Source organism: Aulostomus chinensis, chromosome 9 (genome assembly GCF_037954235.1).
Source record: "Aulostomus chinensis isolate RoL2024-O1b breed Wild chromosome 9, RoL_Achi_v1.0, whole genome shotgun sequence".
In the NCBI taxonomy this organism is placed as follows: Eukaryota; Metazoa; Chordata; class Actinopteri; order Syngnathiformes; family Aulostomidae; genus Aulostomus; species Aulostomus chinensis.
The window spans coordinates 14816694-14833002 of record NC_141328.1 but is presented as its reverse complement, the minus strand read 5'-3'; the positions used below and the strand labels follow the sequence as shown (position 1 = coordinate 14833002).

The 16309-nt window shown below is 42.9% G+C and overlaps 1 protein-coding gene and 1 long non-coding RNA gene across 3 annotated transcripts; one reads left to right on the top strand and one right to left on the bottom strand.

Annotated features, from left to right (window-relative positions):
- Nucleotides 1-3345: 3345 nt before the first annotated feature.
- icmt (isoprenylcysteine carboxyl methyltransferase) lies at nucleotides 3346-14101 on the bottom strand. Of its 2 annotated transcripts, XM_086213925.1 has the most exons (6): nucleotides 13776-14101; nucleotides 12254-12342; nucleotides 9889-10058; nucleotides 8601-8818; nucleotides 8432-8508; nucleotides 7357-7502 (listed from the first exon to the last, which is right to left on the bottom strand). In XM_086213925.1, exons 1-5 carry the CDS (start codon nucleotides 14061-14063, stop codon nucleotides 8479-8481), a joined length of 795 nt encoding a protein of 264 aa, XP_086070051.1. In that variant the 5' UTR covers nucleotides 14064-14101; the 3' UTR covers nucleotides 7357-7502; nucleotides 8432-8478. The 2 variants fall into 2 exon arrangements, with proteins under 2 accessions (XP_086070050.1, XP_086070051.1); XM_086213924.1 differs by lacking the exon at nucleotides 8432-8508 and having other exon boundaries at nucleotides 3346-7502; nucleotides 13776-14098.
- Nucleotides 13632-16299, top strand: LOC147255883 (uncharacterized). Its single transcript, XR_015117881.1, has 3 exons — nucleotides 13632-14178; nucleotides 14615-14780; nucleotides 15064-16299. It is a non-coding gene; the product is annotated as an uncharacterized LOC147255883 (long non-coding RNA).
- Nucleotides 16300-16309: the final 10 nt, after the last annotated feature.

Sequence of the window (16309 nt, the reverse complement as noted above, 5' to 3'; positions counted from 1 at the left end):
CTTGGGCTGCACGGAGGTGCAGTGGTTAGCACTGTGGCCTCACAGCAACAAGGTTTAGGGTTCGAGTCCCGGCTCGGGCACGGGATCTTTCTGTGTGGAGTTTGCATGTTCTCCACGTGTCTGCGTGGGTTCTCTCCGGGTACTCCGGCTTCCTCCCACCGTCCAAAGACATGCAAATGGTGACTAGCCTGATTGAATTCTCTAAATTGACCGTAGGTATGAATGTGAGTGTGAATGGTTGTTGGTCTCTCTATGTCGGCCCTGCGATGGACTGGCGACCTGTCCATGGTGAAACCCGCCTCTCGCCCGTTGATGCTGGGATAGGCTCCAGCCCCCCCGCGACCCTTAATGTGTGTAGGAATAAGCGGAATGTGACGATGGATGGATAATGATTCTTTTTCTTTTGAGTAAAAAATAAGTTTTATGAGCAGGTGCAGCTAAGAAGTACAATCTAGTGAATGTATATATCTATTATGATTATTTTAAATGGCTGCACGGTGGTGCAGTGGTCAGCACTGTGGCCTCACAGCATGAAGGCTCTGGCTTCGAGTCCCGGCTCGGGCGCCGGATCTTTCTGTGTGGAGTCTCCATGTTCTCCCTGTACCTACGTGGGTTCTCTCTGGAACTCCAGCTTCCTCCCACTGCACCACCTTGCCGCCTGTTTGGACACACCTTCTCATTTAAGTTTTTTCTTTATTTTTATGACTATTTACATTGTAGATTCTCACTGAAGTCATCAAAAGTATGAGTGAACACATATGGATTCATGTAGTAAACAAAAAAGTGTGAAATAACTAAAAAAAAGTTTATATTTTAGATTTTTCAAAAAGCCACTCTTTTCTTGAATTACTGCTTTGCACTCTTGATGAGCTTCATGAGGTCGTCACCTGAAATGGTTTTCCTACTGTCTTGAAGGAGTACCCATAGATGCTGAGAACTTGTTGGCCCTTCTGCCTTCCCTCTGCGGTCCATCTCATCCCAAACCATCTGTATTGGGTTGAGGTCAGGTGACTGCGGAGGCCAGGTCATCTGCTGCAGCACTCCATCACTCTCCTTCTTGGTCAAATAGCCCTTACACAGCCTGGAGGGGTGTTTGGGGTCATGTCTTGTTAAAACATAAATGTTGCTCCAACTAAATGCAAACTGGATGGGATGGCATGTGGCTGCAGGATGTTGTGGTAGCCATGCTGGTTCAGTGAGTCTTAAATTTGGAATAAATCCCCAACAGTGTCACCTCCAAAACACCCCCACACCATCACACTTCCGTAGGCATGCTTCACAGTTGGAACCATGCATGTAGAGACCATCTGCTCACCTTTTCTGCACACGTTGGGTGGAACCAATCTCAAAGTTGGACTCATCAGACCAAAGCACAGATTTCCATTGGTCTAATGTCCATTCCTTGTGTTTTTTGGCTCCTCTGCTTGTTGCTTTCTCTTAGTAGTGGTTTCTTAGCAGCTATTCGACCATAAAGGCCAGACTCACTCAGTCTCCTCTCAACAGGTGATGTAGAGGTGTGTTTGCTACTAGAAGTCTGTGTGGCATTTATCTGGGCTCTAGTCTGAGGTGCTGCTAACTTGTGATTTCTGAGGATGGTGACTGGATGAACCAATCCTCAGCAGCAGAGGTGACTCTTGGTCTTCCTTTCCTGGGGCGGTCCTCATGTGAACCAGTTTTGTCATTGTGCTTGATGGTTTTTGTGACTGCACTTGAGGACACATTCAAAGTTTTTGCAATTTTCCAGACTGATTGACCCTCAGTTTTTAAAGTACTGATTGACTGTCATTTCTCTCTACTCAGCTGATTGGTTCTTGACATAACATGAATTCTAACAGTTGTCAAGTAGAGCTGTCAGCTGTGTACCAGCCTGACTTCTGCACAACACAACTGATGGTCGCAACCCCATTAAGAGGGCAAAAGTTTCCACAAATGAACCCTGACAAGGCAAACCTGTGAAGTGAAAACCATTTCAGGGGATGAATCTAATTAAGAGAAGGCCAAGGGTTTGCAGCGCTGTCAACAAAGCAAAGGGTGGCTACTTTATAAGAATCTAAAATATTAACTTTTTTCTTTGCTACATAATTATATTTATCGTGCTTAATATATTTGATGTCTTCAGTATGTATCTACAATGTAGAAAGTAGTAAAAATGAAGAAAAAACATTGAATGAGAAGGGGGTGGTACAGTGGTGCAGTGGTCAGCACTGTTGCCTCACAGCAAGAAGGTTCAGAGTTCAAGCCCTGGCTCAGGCACAGGATCTTTCTGTGTGGAGTCTGCATGTTCTCCCTGTGCCTGTGTGGGTTCTCTGAGTACTCCAGCACCCCCGCGACCCTCAACATGCTAAGCAGTAGAAAATGCATGGATGGATGGATGGATGGATGAATGAGAAGGTGTGTGTATATATATATATATATATATATGAATACATGTGTTTCCCAGGCCTGTTATAACATGACCATCCATTCTCAAATATATGTTTACACAGGAAAATAAAATAAACAACTTAATCTCAAGAGTTACCAGTATAATTTAAGACAAGTTAATATAGCTAGCTAGCTCGCTAAAATCGTAGTTTATTTTCAGTGAACCTGGTATAATCTGATGCATGTAATTGGGAAACAGATTTTGCTGTGTTTAGGTGCAACCTAGATGTCTTTTCAACCCTTTTCATGCTTCGACCTGCTGTCCACCCCCACGCCAGAGAACGGTTTGCAGGGAGGGTTTTGATTTCAGAAACTGAATTTGAATAACGGAGCTCAACTTTGTGTATTTTGTCATGTGTTTTCATGGTGATTTTTAACATGTTAAAATAAAATTATCTACAGGTATAATCAATTGTAGTGTTTTCCACAGGGCCCATGAAGTAATTTCTGAGGGTTGCCAGTTTGTGAAAAACAGAAAAAGATTTTTTTTAGATACAAAAGTATTTTTTTCATGTTCTGCAGCCAGTGTGTGTGTGTGTGTGTGTGTGTGTGTGTGTGTGTGTGTGTGTGTGTGTGTGTTGATGTGCATCCGAAAGCTTGTGGTCACTGTGATGATTTTACATATTACAACTGCAGGCAAAACTCTTATGGTACTTGGCTGTGGTCACAGCATTATGACTGCAAGCTGTTTACAATCTGTTCCGCAATTCTGTAACTTGATCTTTGATTTGAAGATGTAGGATGATAATCCATCAGATACACTCCAACATTCTCCACTACTCTGCTGCTAAAGAATCCAATGGAGAAGAAGAGCTGACAAAATGTTGAATGGACTGTGAGCCATAATTTTACTTTCTTCTTCACATCTTTTCAGGTTACAGAATAGAATAGAATAGAACAGACTAAGCCTTTATTGTCACTGCAGAATACAAGTTCTGTGGAACAAAATTTTGTTATGGCTCTGTACAGCAATGCCATATAGAAAACAGTAGGAAGTAGATACAGGGCAATAAAATGCAACATAGATACAACAATGCAATATAAAAAAAATAGCAGGAAATAAATAAGAGTATGAATAAAAATATAAATAGCCACAAATGTAATTTCAGGCATTGTGCAAATATGAAGGCTCATAATAATTTAACAGTGCAAATACTGTCACATAGCAGCAGCACGTTTGCATTGTAATAGTTGAGTGTGTCAAGTGGAGAGTTTGTTGGATTCGTTTCGGGCAGCCACTGCTGAGGGGAAGTAACTATGGTTCAGTGTGCTTGTGTGGGTGCAGGGGCTCTATAATGTTTGCCTGATGGCAGCAGTTAAAGCAGGTGATGGCACAGATGTGTGGGGTCTTTGCAGATGCTGGTTGCTTTTCTGAGGCACCTGATGGTGTAGCTCTCATTCAGCGTGGGGAGTTGAGTTCCAATTATTCTCTGTGCACTAGATACCGCGCGCTGAAGTGCCTTCCCGTCCGCTGCGGTACCACTTTGACATTTAGTACTTTAGATGAGCTCTATGGAGCAGCGGTCAAAGGTTATCAGCGTCCCTTGTGGTACTCCCTTGTGTGGTGGTGTTTGTAGTCCATGTGAGGTCCTCAGATACTGTATGTCAGCTCCCAGGAACCTGATGCTGGACACTCTCTACCTCTTTCACCCCCAATGAAGATCCTGAAGTTGATGATGAACTCCTTGGTCTTTCCAGCATTTAGAGAGCAGGTGTTCTCTGAGCACCATCTTGTCAATCTCTACTCAGTAGGGTGTTTCATCACTGTCAGTGATCAGCCCCATCACATTTATGTTGTCTGCAAATTTCACTGTTGTGTTGTTGTGAAATTCAGAGACACAGTCGTGAGTGGACAGGGAGTACAGGATGGGACTACGCATACACCCCTGTGGCGTTCCAGTACTCAGGGTGATTGTAGAGGATGTGCAGGTGCCCAGTCTCACAGCCTGTGGGCATTCTGTGAGGAAGTCCTGGATCCGGTTGCAGAGCTGTGAGCTGAGGGCGAGCTGGTGGAGTTTGTGATAAGTTTGGCAGGGATGACTGTGTTAGAAGCAGAGCAATAGTCCACAAATAACATCCTCACATATGTACTCTGTCTCTCCAGGTGAGTCAGACCAGTGGTGAGAAGAGTGAGGGACATGGCGTCTTCTGTGGATCTGTTCACTCTGTAGACAAACTGGTGAGGGTCTAGTGTAGCTGGGATGAAGTTCTTGATGTGAGAGAGGTCAAGTCTCTCAAAACACTTCACCACCATCAGAGTGAGGACCACTGGCCAAAAGTCGATCAGAAAGGAGATGTTGGACTGGCAGGGTTATGACAGATTTAGTACAAAACAGTTCTCTCATACTGTGCGCCCCTGTACATGCAACACTCCATGTTTGGATGGTGAAATCGACATGACTTCATCTAATGAAACACGTTTTCTGTCAGTTTGTCAATTACGCAACTCATGAACTCATCATCCAAATATAATGGACGTGCACTGCTTTGAAATGTCTGAAGTGGTTTTAATACACAGTTCTGTTTGGCTGCCATAAATTCTTTTTTCCTGGTAGGTCATACTGTGATTAGATGGTTTGGGATAGGGTCAGAGATGACAACCAGGATTCTGGATGGCTTTGCTGCTTTTGACTCAGCCCCTCAATATGTAAAGACAAACCAATAAGGAAAAATTATGTACAGTAATCGCTTCAGTTTTATTTCACACGCGTTGCTGAGAAAATGCTTTGTGAATAACTGCACAGTAGTCTGACAGTTCGATACAGGCCTGTGATAAATTGACATTTGTACAGTAAAAGTGCAACATATTCAAAACCCGACTCTGGTGTTACATGCTACAACAGTCTGTTCTTCACATCATATCACTCTCGACAGTGTACATCACTGATATGCTACAGTTCTGTCAGACTCACGTTCTCTAGGTCACGCCACGATCTGGTAGATTGTGCCACTGGTCAACAGCCGCTCTCATTAGCAGTACTGAATAAACTGTAATATATCTGTAATAAACTTGAGGAAAAAGCCAAATATATTATACATATTTTCTCTCTCACAACATCAAAGTGGCACTTTACCCTAACCCTTCATGAAGTACTTAAAACTTTGTGTAGTAATCAATCTTTTCTACTCTCATATGAATTGCACACTCTTACGTTGAATTTTTCTGATGAGGGTGTGAGGCTGGCAAGTGCTGCGTTATGTACAGGTGAGAACACCCTGAAGTTGATTGGTGCCGTTTTATTAGATTATATATATATATGTGTTTTACATGTTGGTCCAGGAGTTGACAAATGGCACAATCCCTTACAAATATGATGTACTTTGTCACACTCCAATACCCCTTTTCTTTAAGTTACCCTGTGAAGTTTTCAGTGTAAACCAAGACACTCCTCGTGTGTGCAACTAACACACTCTGCATCTACAAGCTAGCAGCAGAGCTGAGGGTCAAGCTCAACGGCACAATTGTGAGCAGGACGAGAGAAACAAGGATGGAAATAATGGGACATAGTGTGTTTCAGGACAGTGATACACTCTGGGATAATGACGATGATGATGATGGCAACACAAAGGAGGCCCTGTCCACACCAACAACTAGATCTATTCTGTTTTCAGATCATTCTGACTCAAGGAGCCCCATCCATGACTACGAAGACAGTGGCGATTCACAATGTAGGTGTCTAACTCCACAGCTGGAGTACGCAGTGGATGCTCAGTGCTGTCCTGTCTGAGTGGTGGTTATCAAAGCTGTCTAGTGGGCTGACCTTACTCAAAGTCTCATCATCATCATCATCATCATGTGTACGGACAAGTAGGAGTGACAAACCCCAGTAGTGTGATCTGCATTGATTAGCTTGTTTGACAAGCAACAGTCCATGATGGACCTTAGTCACTGTCCACTTGCTGCACATGACCACAAACTGCTCCTCCAATCAACCAGCAGTCTTAAAAACCTGATTAAATAGTTTAAACATTTTAATACTATTGCTATTTAAATTAAAATGTCACTTATTGTTCCCTTAGCCATTATTTAGATGTTCTTACTGGTTTTAAGTTCAATGACACACAGCTTCTTGGTATCCATAGATAAAGCCATCTTTTCAGGAGACAACCAGTGCTACATGACCAGAGAGAGCAGAAAAGTCAAAACCAGAATGCACTTCCATGATTTCCACCACCGCTCCCTGGCTGCTCCTGACTTAAATAACCCTTTTACATCTGGACCAGATTTCAGACGGCCTGAATTTTTAAAATTGCTCCAAATGCAGGCATCAGGGGTTCCAGCTTTTCTGCTTGTGTGGCTCTCCTGAGGTTTGTGGGGGTGTGGATTTAAGTGTGAATGTTTGAGTCAAGCCCTCGTCACCCCCTCCAGGATTAACTCTTGAAACAACAGATGATATTTCACACTGTCCCTCTATTTGCCTCATACTGATGATATAGAACCACAGTTGGGGCTTGTGTGATATTTAAGTTGATAAATTGAAAATGATGTGAGGACAGACCCATGACTAATCCAGGGTCGCCGAGAGCTTTGGCTGATACTGCAGATGGAACCCCCCCCCATGTAAGATGTGAATGTGAAACATCTAAAACTCTGGTCATTTCTCTCTCAGCTGATGCACAAGTCATTCTTCAAAGTAACTGGGCAGCAGTGAAAACCAAGCAAACACGACAAAGTTCAGGAGTGAGCAAGTGCTACTGGAATAGACACTAGTCAGTGGAGGTAACTGGATTTTGGAGGTCGGTAGAAAAACAGCGGCCCGGTTGCGTGCTGTCATGTCTCCGTCTATAAGATAAAGGGCTCAGCCCCCCGGGTAGTGTCCGTGGCTAACACCGCACAGACACCAGGTCTGGCCTGCCTTAGTTTTGAGTTCGCCATGTCCAGCATCCGGCCCCCAGTCCTAGTTGACACGGATGCCTGAGATGAAGGGCAGTCCGGTAGGAACCTTCTTCTTATACTCCACATAGTCCTCTGCAAAGAAATGGATGAGGGAGAGCTCTTCCTCCTCAATGCGCTCCCGGAAGAATCTCCAGCTGGCTATCGTGTAACCCAGTATACACACTGGGTTACATAGCATGACCTGTAACACAGAAGTGATGAGCCAACTCCACCCGCAAGGCTTCTAAGCTCCACCTCATTTGCCTTTCATCCCTAATTTACATGAGAAAAAACTGCATTGCGGCCACTTGACACACCTTCTATAGAAAATGGAAGGTGTGTCAAGTGGCACGGAGCAGATACATAGGTAGGTACATAGTGAATACAGTCAATTTAAAAAATAAAACATCATGTGCAAATTCCCCACCACATAACAGGAAGAAAAGATCACCGTGTAGTCTACGTACACAATAGAAATGCAATAAAACAAGAGACAACGATCCAATCAGCAGAATCTGAGCAAGTTAACAATGCCAGGCGAGACAAGTGCAATGAGCTGGAATGCTGATGGTGCAAACAGCAACTGTTAGGAGGATGGACATGATCCACAGCTATGCAACAAAGCTGCGCCTGGTGGAAATGAGTTATTCTCCCGTCTAGCTGCACCCTGCTACATAGAGACATCTGTGATTAGATGCCTTCTGCACTTAAGATCATGTTATTTCAGTTATTAAACAGCATTTAATAAGATTCTCCATGTTTGGCGGAGGTCTGCATACTGAGCACATGTTCTACTAACAGAGATCTGGCATGCCAGGATGACTTGACTGGTGAAGAGCTACATTACGGTCTTACAGGTCTACAGACCTGAAGAGGCTCAAGCTGCCAGCTGTAGCGCCACCTGCTCATGTGGAGCCTGGATCTGCTTGAGGTTCCTGCCTGTTAAAAGGAAGGTTTTTGTCGCCGCTGTTGCAGGATGTGCTTGCTGATGGAGAACTGTTGGGTGTAGATTCATTGAAGGAGTGTGGTACTAGACCTGCTCTACTTGTGTCATGAGAACTTTTGTTGTGATTTGGCGCTATACAAATAAAATTGACTTGACTTGACATATTGTTATAGCTTATTACTCACCAAACACTAGAAATGTCCTGCAGACATTATCAGTGGTTTAGTCCACATCAGGACTCTGGAGTCTTTGGACCGAATAACTACAAACAAGGGTCAAATTGATTTGAAGTTGAAACCACTCCACAGTTTCTGGTCGGGATTCAGTGTAATGTGGATTTGTGTTGCATCCCACCTGTGTTCCTATGCTCCAGTAGAACCAGCCCACATAGGAGGGGTGTCTGAAGTAGGCGTAGACCCCGCCGGTGACCAGCACATGGCTCTGGGCCTTCTCATTTTGTACAATGTGGTTGAAGTTGGACCCAGCTGTCAACATGGCAGCTTTGCGCAGGCCCTCCCCACACAGCACCATGAGCAGACCCACAATGCTCAAACAGCTGAGCTGCTTCAGCTCTGTGAGAGTGAGAGAGAGAAAGAGAGCGAGAGGGAGAGAGTCAGAGACAGACTGTCACCATGCTTTTATCTCCCCAAACAGAACCCCTCAACTTTTGTAAAAAAAATAAATAAATAAAAAAAATCCCACAATGTCATTTTATAGTGTTCAAATATGCTCAGTAGTGTTTTCTGGCATAGATGACATGTGTAATGCCAACATTTGGGGGTGCAGGCTAAATGTTCATTCTCTGCTTTCTTCATCACAAACTACAGTGCAGCGCCCCCTTCTGATCTGCTATCTCTTCTCCCACTTCAGCTGTTGCACAATGTTGTTCAAGTGGATCTGCCAACGATGCAGTAGATCGCTATATATAATCAACTAACCCTGGTGGACTAGGAATGGGCATGATCAAGCCATGATTGATTGTTATGAATTTTGTTGATCACGTGGAACTCGAGCAATCTAACAGGTTGTGTTAGCTAGTTTGTCTTGAAGCAATGTAATAAGCGTCACCACGCCGTAGCAATGAGACGGCGCCAAATGTTTCGACTTTAAGAACACAGAAAGTGAGAACTCTATTGAATACAGCCTGCAGGAGAGATGGAAGGGCGGGGCAGGGCATTTTCATAAATACATTTCAAATTTTTTCTTTGATTTTAATTAACTAGATGAGCCTCAATAAATAAGGAACTTTTTACGAGGCCCCAGCCTGTTACTTGTATGAAGAGATGCGCCTTCATGTAAAAAAAGACAGAGCTCCCCTGCATTAGAAGATTAGGGCATTTCACTGCGTGACCTCGTCACAGTTCCTGCAACCATTCTAAATACAGGGGGTGGACTGGTGACTGTAAAGCGCTCCAAGTGGTCAGTAAATGCAGCTCATGTTTTTAATGATGCGTGCTGAGCCTGCCACGCTGTGGTGGCCGTAACGTCATATGTAAACCCTCTATTCTTACTCTGCATAGCATTCATCAGGACCACCACTAAATGTCCAACTCATTCTTGCTCTGTAGTTTTTGACATGATGGGAGGGACACTGTCAACAAATAGCCACCTCAACAAAATAGAAACACACAAACACACCAACCTGGAACCAGCAACTTTTCCACTGTGAACTCCAACCATGATGAGAGCGCTGCCAGGCTATATTCCACACTGTGGTTGAGCAGGAAGGAGTCCAGAGACAGGCTGCGGGGGTTAATGATGGCCGTCACCAGGTACTCGGAGTAATGGAAAAAGGACAAGGAGCACATGTACCTGCAGAGAAGATGCACATATTGATACTCTTACAATCAATGACAATCCTAAGCAGAAAGCTTGTATCATTAGTAAGCAAAACTTGAGTGACCAAGTTGAACAACCAGCTATAATAAAACTATTAAAACAGCTCCATCCATCCATTTTCTTCCACTTATCCTGTTAAGTGATGATAACTGTTCAAGGGGGGGCCTGGAGCCTGGAGCCTATTTCAGGCAAGAGGCAGGGTTCACCCTGGACAGGTCACCAGTCCATCGCAGGACCAACATAAAGACAGACAACCATTCACACTCACAGTCACACCTACGGTCAATTTAGAGTATCAATCAGCCTCGTCCCCTCTTGATGTCTTTGGACTGTGGGAGGAAGCTGGAGTACCAGAGACAACCCACACAGGAACAGGGAGAACATGCAGACTCCACACAGAAAGAGCCCGTGCTCGAGCCGGGACTCGAACCCGGAACCTTCATGCTGTGAGGTGACAGTGCTAACCACTGCACCACCGTGCTGCCATTAAACTGTGCTATGAGACAGTTAAACAGTTGCGTCTATGGAAGCCAAGAAAGGACATATTTGCTTTTATCTTTTGGAATCCTGTTACTTTGTTGTAACAGAGAGGCAGAAAATATCACTACATTTGAAAAGATGGTATATAGTTGGATGTTTCTACACTCATTGAATCCAAAACAAGAGTGGTTTAAGGACCCTGTTTCACACCAACAGTGTGCTGGGTGTAGATGATATTCCAGTGCTCAGCACAATTGAGTACACCCCCCCCCCCTTGAAAAGTAAGATTTTAAATCAACATCTAAATGAACATAACAATTTCTAAAAATTTTACAAGACTGAGTTTTATAGAACATTTAACTCATAACATCAAGTAAGGTTAGTAAGGTAAGGTAAGTAAGGTCAATAATGTCACAACAATTACATCTTAATGACCTTTGAATGATTGAGGCTGAATCCAAAGAAACAAAGTTTAAGTTTAATTTAATTTCTTGTACAAGAAGGAGTGTTTTACAATGAAATCCGTGAGGCTACAGACAAAAGACTCCACTTTGAAGCACTAACATTTGGGTTTATATACCTTACAACTGCGTGTTTCTGCTTACTCCCGTTTATACAGACACATTCCACAGTTATTGTCACATATCTTCCCAGTCCTCTAAGTAATGGCCAGCTTAAGATCTTTAAATCAAGTTGGCATTTTCCAAACCCATCTCTTGACCCTTTATGACCCCCACTTACATATGCAAACTGCAGGACAAACCAGAAACCCCTATCATGGCATGTGAAAATAAGTTTTTATAACAAATAATTTAACTTAAGATTAGAAATATTCAGTTTTATTCAAATTCTTCAGCATGCAACAGTGGCCTTCAATGTGCGTTTTGGATCATTGTTATGTTGGAAAAGTGCACGACAACCGAGGGCACATGGTGGTAGCATCTTCTCTTTCAATATCGAGCAGTACATCTGTGATGAAATGCAGCTCCCCCCTACTCGCAGCACTCATGCAGCCCAATATCAGGACACAGCCACCGCCATGTTTCACTGTGGGCACCATTCATTTTTCTTTGTGCTCCTCATCTTTGCAATGCCATACAGTTTTGAGGTCATTAGTCCTAAAAAGAAATTCTAAGCAAGCTTTTTTGGTGCATGGGCTTTCAGAGAGGCTTCCTTCATGGACTCACACCCATGCATGCCATGCCTATGCAGTGTATGCCGTATTGTATCATGGGAAACGGTCACCTCAGTTTGGCTTTCTACTTTTTAGTTAACTGCAGTGATTTTTTTCAACCCTTCTCATTAGAAGACACTCCCAAGACTTCAATGGGGGGGGGGGGGGGTTCATTTTTTTTGGCAACATGGTCTTGAATGAATCTGACAGCAAAATTACTTTTTTTGCATTCGCAAATTAAAAAAAAAAACCTTGTTTGGGCCATTGATCGGATGTATTTTGTAGTATAGCATCCCATAGAAAATGTTGATATGACAGGTAACTAAAAGTTTTCTGGGTACTCAGTTATGCTAAGCACTGCATGTGAGTAGCAGTGGGGTTTGTGTGTTGGTAGCTGTAGCTCTGACAGCTTCTGAGCACTTTAGCAGAGACAGATTTGGAAAAAAAAGAAACAACTTTCGTAACAATCACGTTTGTTAAAGCAAAGTGACATCTTAAATGTTGATGAACATACCAGCCAAAATGCGTCCAAGTAGTATCCGAGCAGCTAATGATTAAGCCGCAGCCAAAGGTAACTCCCAGAAAGCAGGCTCTTACAGCAACCTGTGACAAGGTGGAACAATTAGGTTTAGTCCACACAAGGCAACACAGCGATCAGTGTCTTTGGCAATGCTGCTGATAAACAACAAACATCAACACACATTAAATAACTGTAAGCTGTAAAGACGGATGGCTGCTTCATTCTGGCATGTCAGAGGTTTAAATCATCAATGACACCTCTTAAGTCCAAACATTAGAGTATCTCCATTGCCATAACCTGCTAATACACTTCTGTATCTTAGTTTTCAACATGTTCAGCTCTCAGATGAATGAACTTTACGCCACTGCTAACAACTGATCAAAGAGATGCGACTGTGGCAACCAGATGATGTTGAAAATTAAAATAATCATATGATGTTACAGTGGTTTTGTAGAATAACTTACATGCCAGATGTAAATGTTACAATCATTTCCGACAACAATAACCGGGAATCGTGTGATGAACAACACCGATAGCAGGACTCTAAATGACAATCATTTCCTTTCATGTGATGGCTTCTCATGGCATTCTCAGTGGTAGATTGAGCATCTGGCGACAGAAACGTCGCAAGTTCAATCCTCCCTTCCCCCAGTAACAATGTTAAAGTACCTTTGAGAAGATACTGAATCCCTAATTGCTCTTCCTCCTTTTTCATGTTCAAACTCACCAAATGATAATTAATATTTTCATTGTTTAACAAAGAGATGTCCCTAAGAAGCACATTGTGTAGTCAGTCTCTAGAAAACTGTAACTTCATGAGGCAGACACACATCAGTAACATGCAGTCGCTTCATGAAGTTGTTCAGTGAAGAGTGCAGTCTGTTGCCCTGTCCTAAGTCCTTGTGAATTCTCCTGTCCACCTTACCTTGATCTCATGACCTTTTCCATCAGGGTCAACAACAAAAGGATGGGAATAATGGACGGGAGGGACTTTTCAACCATAACCCACTACATCATTCTGCCAGAAAGCCTTAACGGGAACCTGTGAGGAAGTTCCAGCAGCACCTTTGTCCACTAACAGGGTTGTCACAACTAACAGACATGTTTCAGGTGTTGTGACACACCAATGGAGTCGTTTACACAGTTTATTTAGCTGGTGTGCCCTGCACCCTTTAAACTAGTAATCGAGAGCACAAAGCCGAATTCAAGGCAGAGATTTTATTTAATGGAATCTGAATTGATACCATGAGCACACCGAGTTACCTTTGAGAATCAAACACGAAAGTAACGTGACCAGGTCTTCAGGGCTCTAAACCTAATCCGATTAAACACTTTTTGTCGCCGGTAGAGGAGTGTGTCCGTGTGTCCTTCCTCTGTTGAATAATCAGATTACCCCCTTAGGTCGGCTATGCTAAAATTAGCGAGCTACATTAACAGTGCAATAGCAGAGTTTCGGGACAGCAAAAATTGAAACGCTACGAAAGTTGGCTAACTGTTAGCCGCCGTGAATGCTTACCTTATACAGGGGTCCCCTATATATGACGAACAGGAGGCCATTGACAACTGCAACGTGGAGACAAATAGCTACTTTCCCGGGAGTTTCCGTCAGATAGTCAAAGACCCAGTCAAGGTGGCCAAAGCAGGTTCGAATTACAGGGATGAGGACCACGCTGAGCCCGAGAACGAAGCTTCTGATACTTACTCTTCCTTCCAGCACCAACTTACTGCCTGCCATGATGGAAGGACTGGACTGAATAAAATCTCGCGATACCTTGACGTCACTCGGTGTCGGAAGTAGGTTCATCCATCGGGCTCGTGACAACAGACTCGTTTCAGGTGACTTTCGGCTCGCCTGGAAACCTTGGGAGGATCGTCGATTACAGTCAGGGGAGTAGCTAGTGAGCCTAAACTTTTTAAAGGTGATTTTATGGAACATAATTTGTCAAATCGGCCGGGGAGGGAGGGAGGGGGCGGCATCCCCTACTGCCACAGGCAGGTATTAATATATTGAAAGAATCCTTTAATTCCAGTCTGTTGTAAATCTTCTCTGTTTTGTAAATTGAGTAAGTTGGCATTATTCAATTAATTTTTCCAAATGCAACATTTCAATGAGAAAAATAGCGTTTCTCAGATTCTTAATAAACATATTTGTGTTGCACCTTTCAAAAAACAAGTGCCTTGCTGACATAAAACACAATTCAGTTACACATTGCAGTAAGTCAAAACAAAACAAACAAGATAAGACAACAAACAAATAAAAGCATGGGTAAAAGAGAACTCAGTTAAAAGCCAACCTATAAAATCAAAGGTCAGAATGTGTGTTTCAAGTCAGACTGATGGTTTTTGGTTCTGCAGGCTACAAGAGATCCTGGAGACAGCAGAGGACATGGCCATCTATGTCCCTCATGAAAGCATCTTTGCATCATTTATTAGAACCTGGAGCTCTTGGCAGTAAAGGGGACCAAAGAGAGTCCTAGTTGAGGGTCCCAAGTGTTGAGGAGCTGAGCCAGAATGGGTGGAGGTTTGTGTCACTTTAGTTTTCATGATCAAGCCGAGCTCCAAACTAACTTTTTACCTCAAGTCCCATGATTAAGATTTTTAATGGAGATTTTCCTTCACTGTTCTTCAGGCTGACTTGGTTGAAGAGCTGGTTTCTTGTAACTTGTAGGTGGGGTCTTTGTCAATGCTGCCACGATACAGTATCAGTGTTCTCATGTTGAGGACTTGGTGTCCACTTCGTTTCAGGACTGACTGACGACAAATCAATAACTGCTCAACCTTGACGTCTTGTTCTGTCCCTGCAGATCTGCAGCTCTTTGATTTCTATATGATGAGGATGTCCTCCAGGTCAAGGTCTTCAATGAGTGGCAGACCGGCACAGACCAAAAGGACATGGAACCAGTGGCCCCCCCTTTTCACTAGGCTCTGTGAGCAAGAGGAGGAAAACCAGAAGTCAGAGCTTCAGACCCCCTTCAGCACGAGGCACTCCAGAAACTATCTGAAATTTCTGTAGATAGAAATAGAAACAGACTCCTGGACTACTCTTGGGCAGAGGACAATTTGTGCTTCCCAGACTGTTTTATTTTGTGCATGTATTAAGAAATAACTCTTCACAAACACTCTTACTTCATTACAGATGTCACGAATATACAAATATTTTTCATTTTCCTTATTTAACTGCTGGACACAATCTGTCTCCTGCCTCTCTCCCTAAAGTCTGTTCTCACTGTTTTTAACCATGGCTTTCAAAGTTCCACATTCTGCAATTTCAAGGATTGTTCTCATCGTATCCAACTAGTAACCCATGCAAAAGTTAGACCAGACGTTCTCAGCCATGTCTCCTCCGAAATCCATTATGTAATGGGCCAGGCTCCTCAAAAGAAGATACCTAATTGTTTTGGTTCATCCTTTCTAATCAATATTAACTCTCTGTTTGAACTGCATCAATGGAATCCAACAAGAGTCGTGTTTATTGTGTCACAATGTTGCTTTAATGAGGAAGTTTTAGTTTCCCATTTGAGAGTGTCAAGCCACACAAATTGGGCTCTGTGTCAGCACTTCCATAATAAGATCTCATTTAATCCTTACATACTGTTCATATTCCATGCCTTCACAGCATGTTCTGGGTCAGTTTTTCCTTACATTGTAAATGTTTGATTATGAGGACTAATGTTGAACAATTTTGGACTGAGGTTTGATCTAAACCCCTCAAAGGTCAATTACGTATAGAACTGTTGTACTTTTTCATTTGAAAATCTCATCTCCGTGCTCCAAGACTCATGGAAAACAGAAAGCAAAACTAATAAAAAAAAACAAGCAGTCTGTCCTCAATGATTATGAAGAGCTGAAAAAATTTGAGGTCCCTTTCCTACTGTAAAAGAATGGAGAGTTGCTATTATTTTTTTAATCATTTTAAATGTATTTTCTATTTGCTGTCATTTGCTACAAGCTTTATTTCATATAATGTATGTCTTACCCAGAGGTGTATTTCCTATGATTTAAGGTTTTTAAATGATTCGTTTCCAATTAAAAAAAATAAAATCAAAACCT

Excerpts from the sequence above, each read along its gene's own strand:
- icmt (XM_086213924.1), bottom strand. The coding sequence starts at position 14,063 with ATGAACCTACTTCCGACACCGAGTGACGTCAAGGTATCGCGAGATTTT. Across the intron at positions 12,343-13,775 it reads ATAGGGGACCCCTGTATAAG|GTTGCTGTAAGAGCCTGCTT; the intron begins GTAAGCATTCAC and ends ACCTTGTCACAG. Across the intron at positions 8,819-9,888 it reads GGAAAAGTTGCTGGTTCCAG|AGCTGAAGCAGCTCAGCTGT; the intron begins GTTGGTGTGTTT and ends TCACTCTCACAG.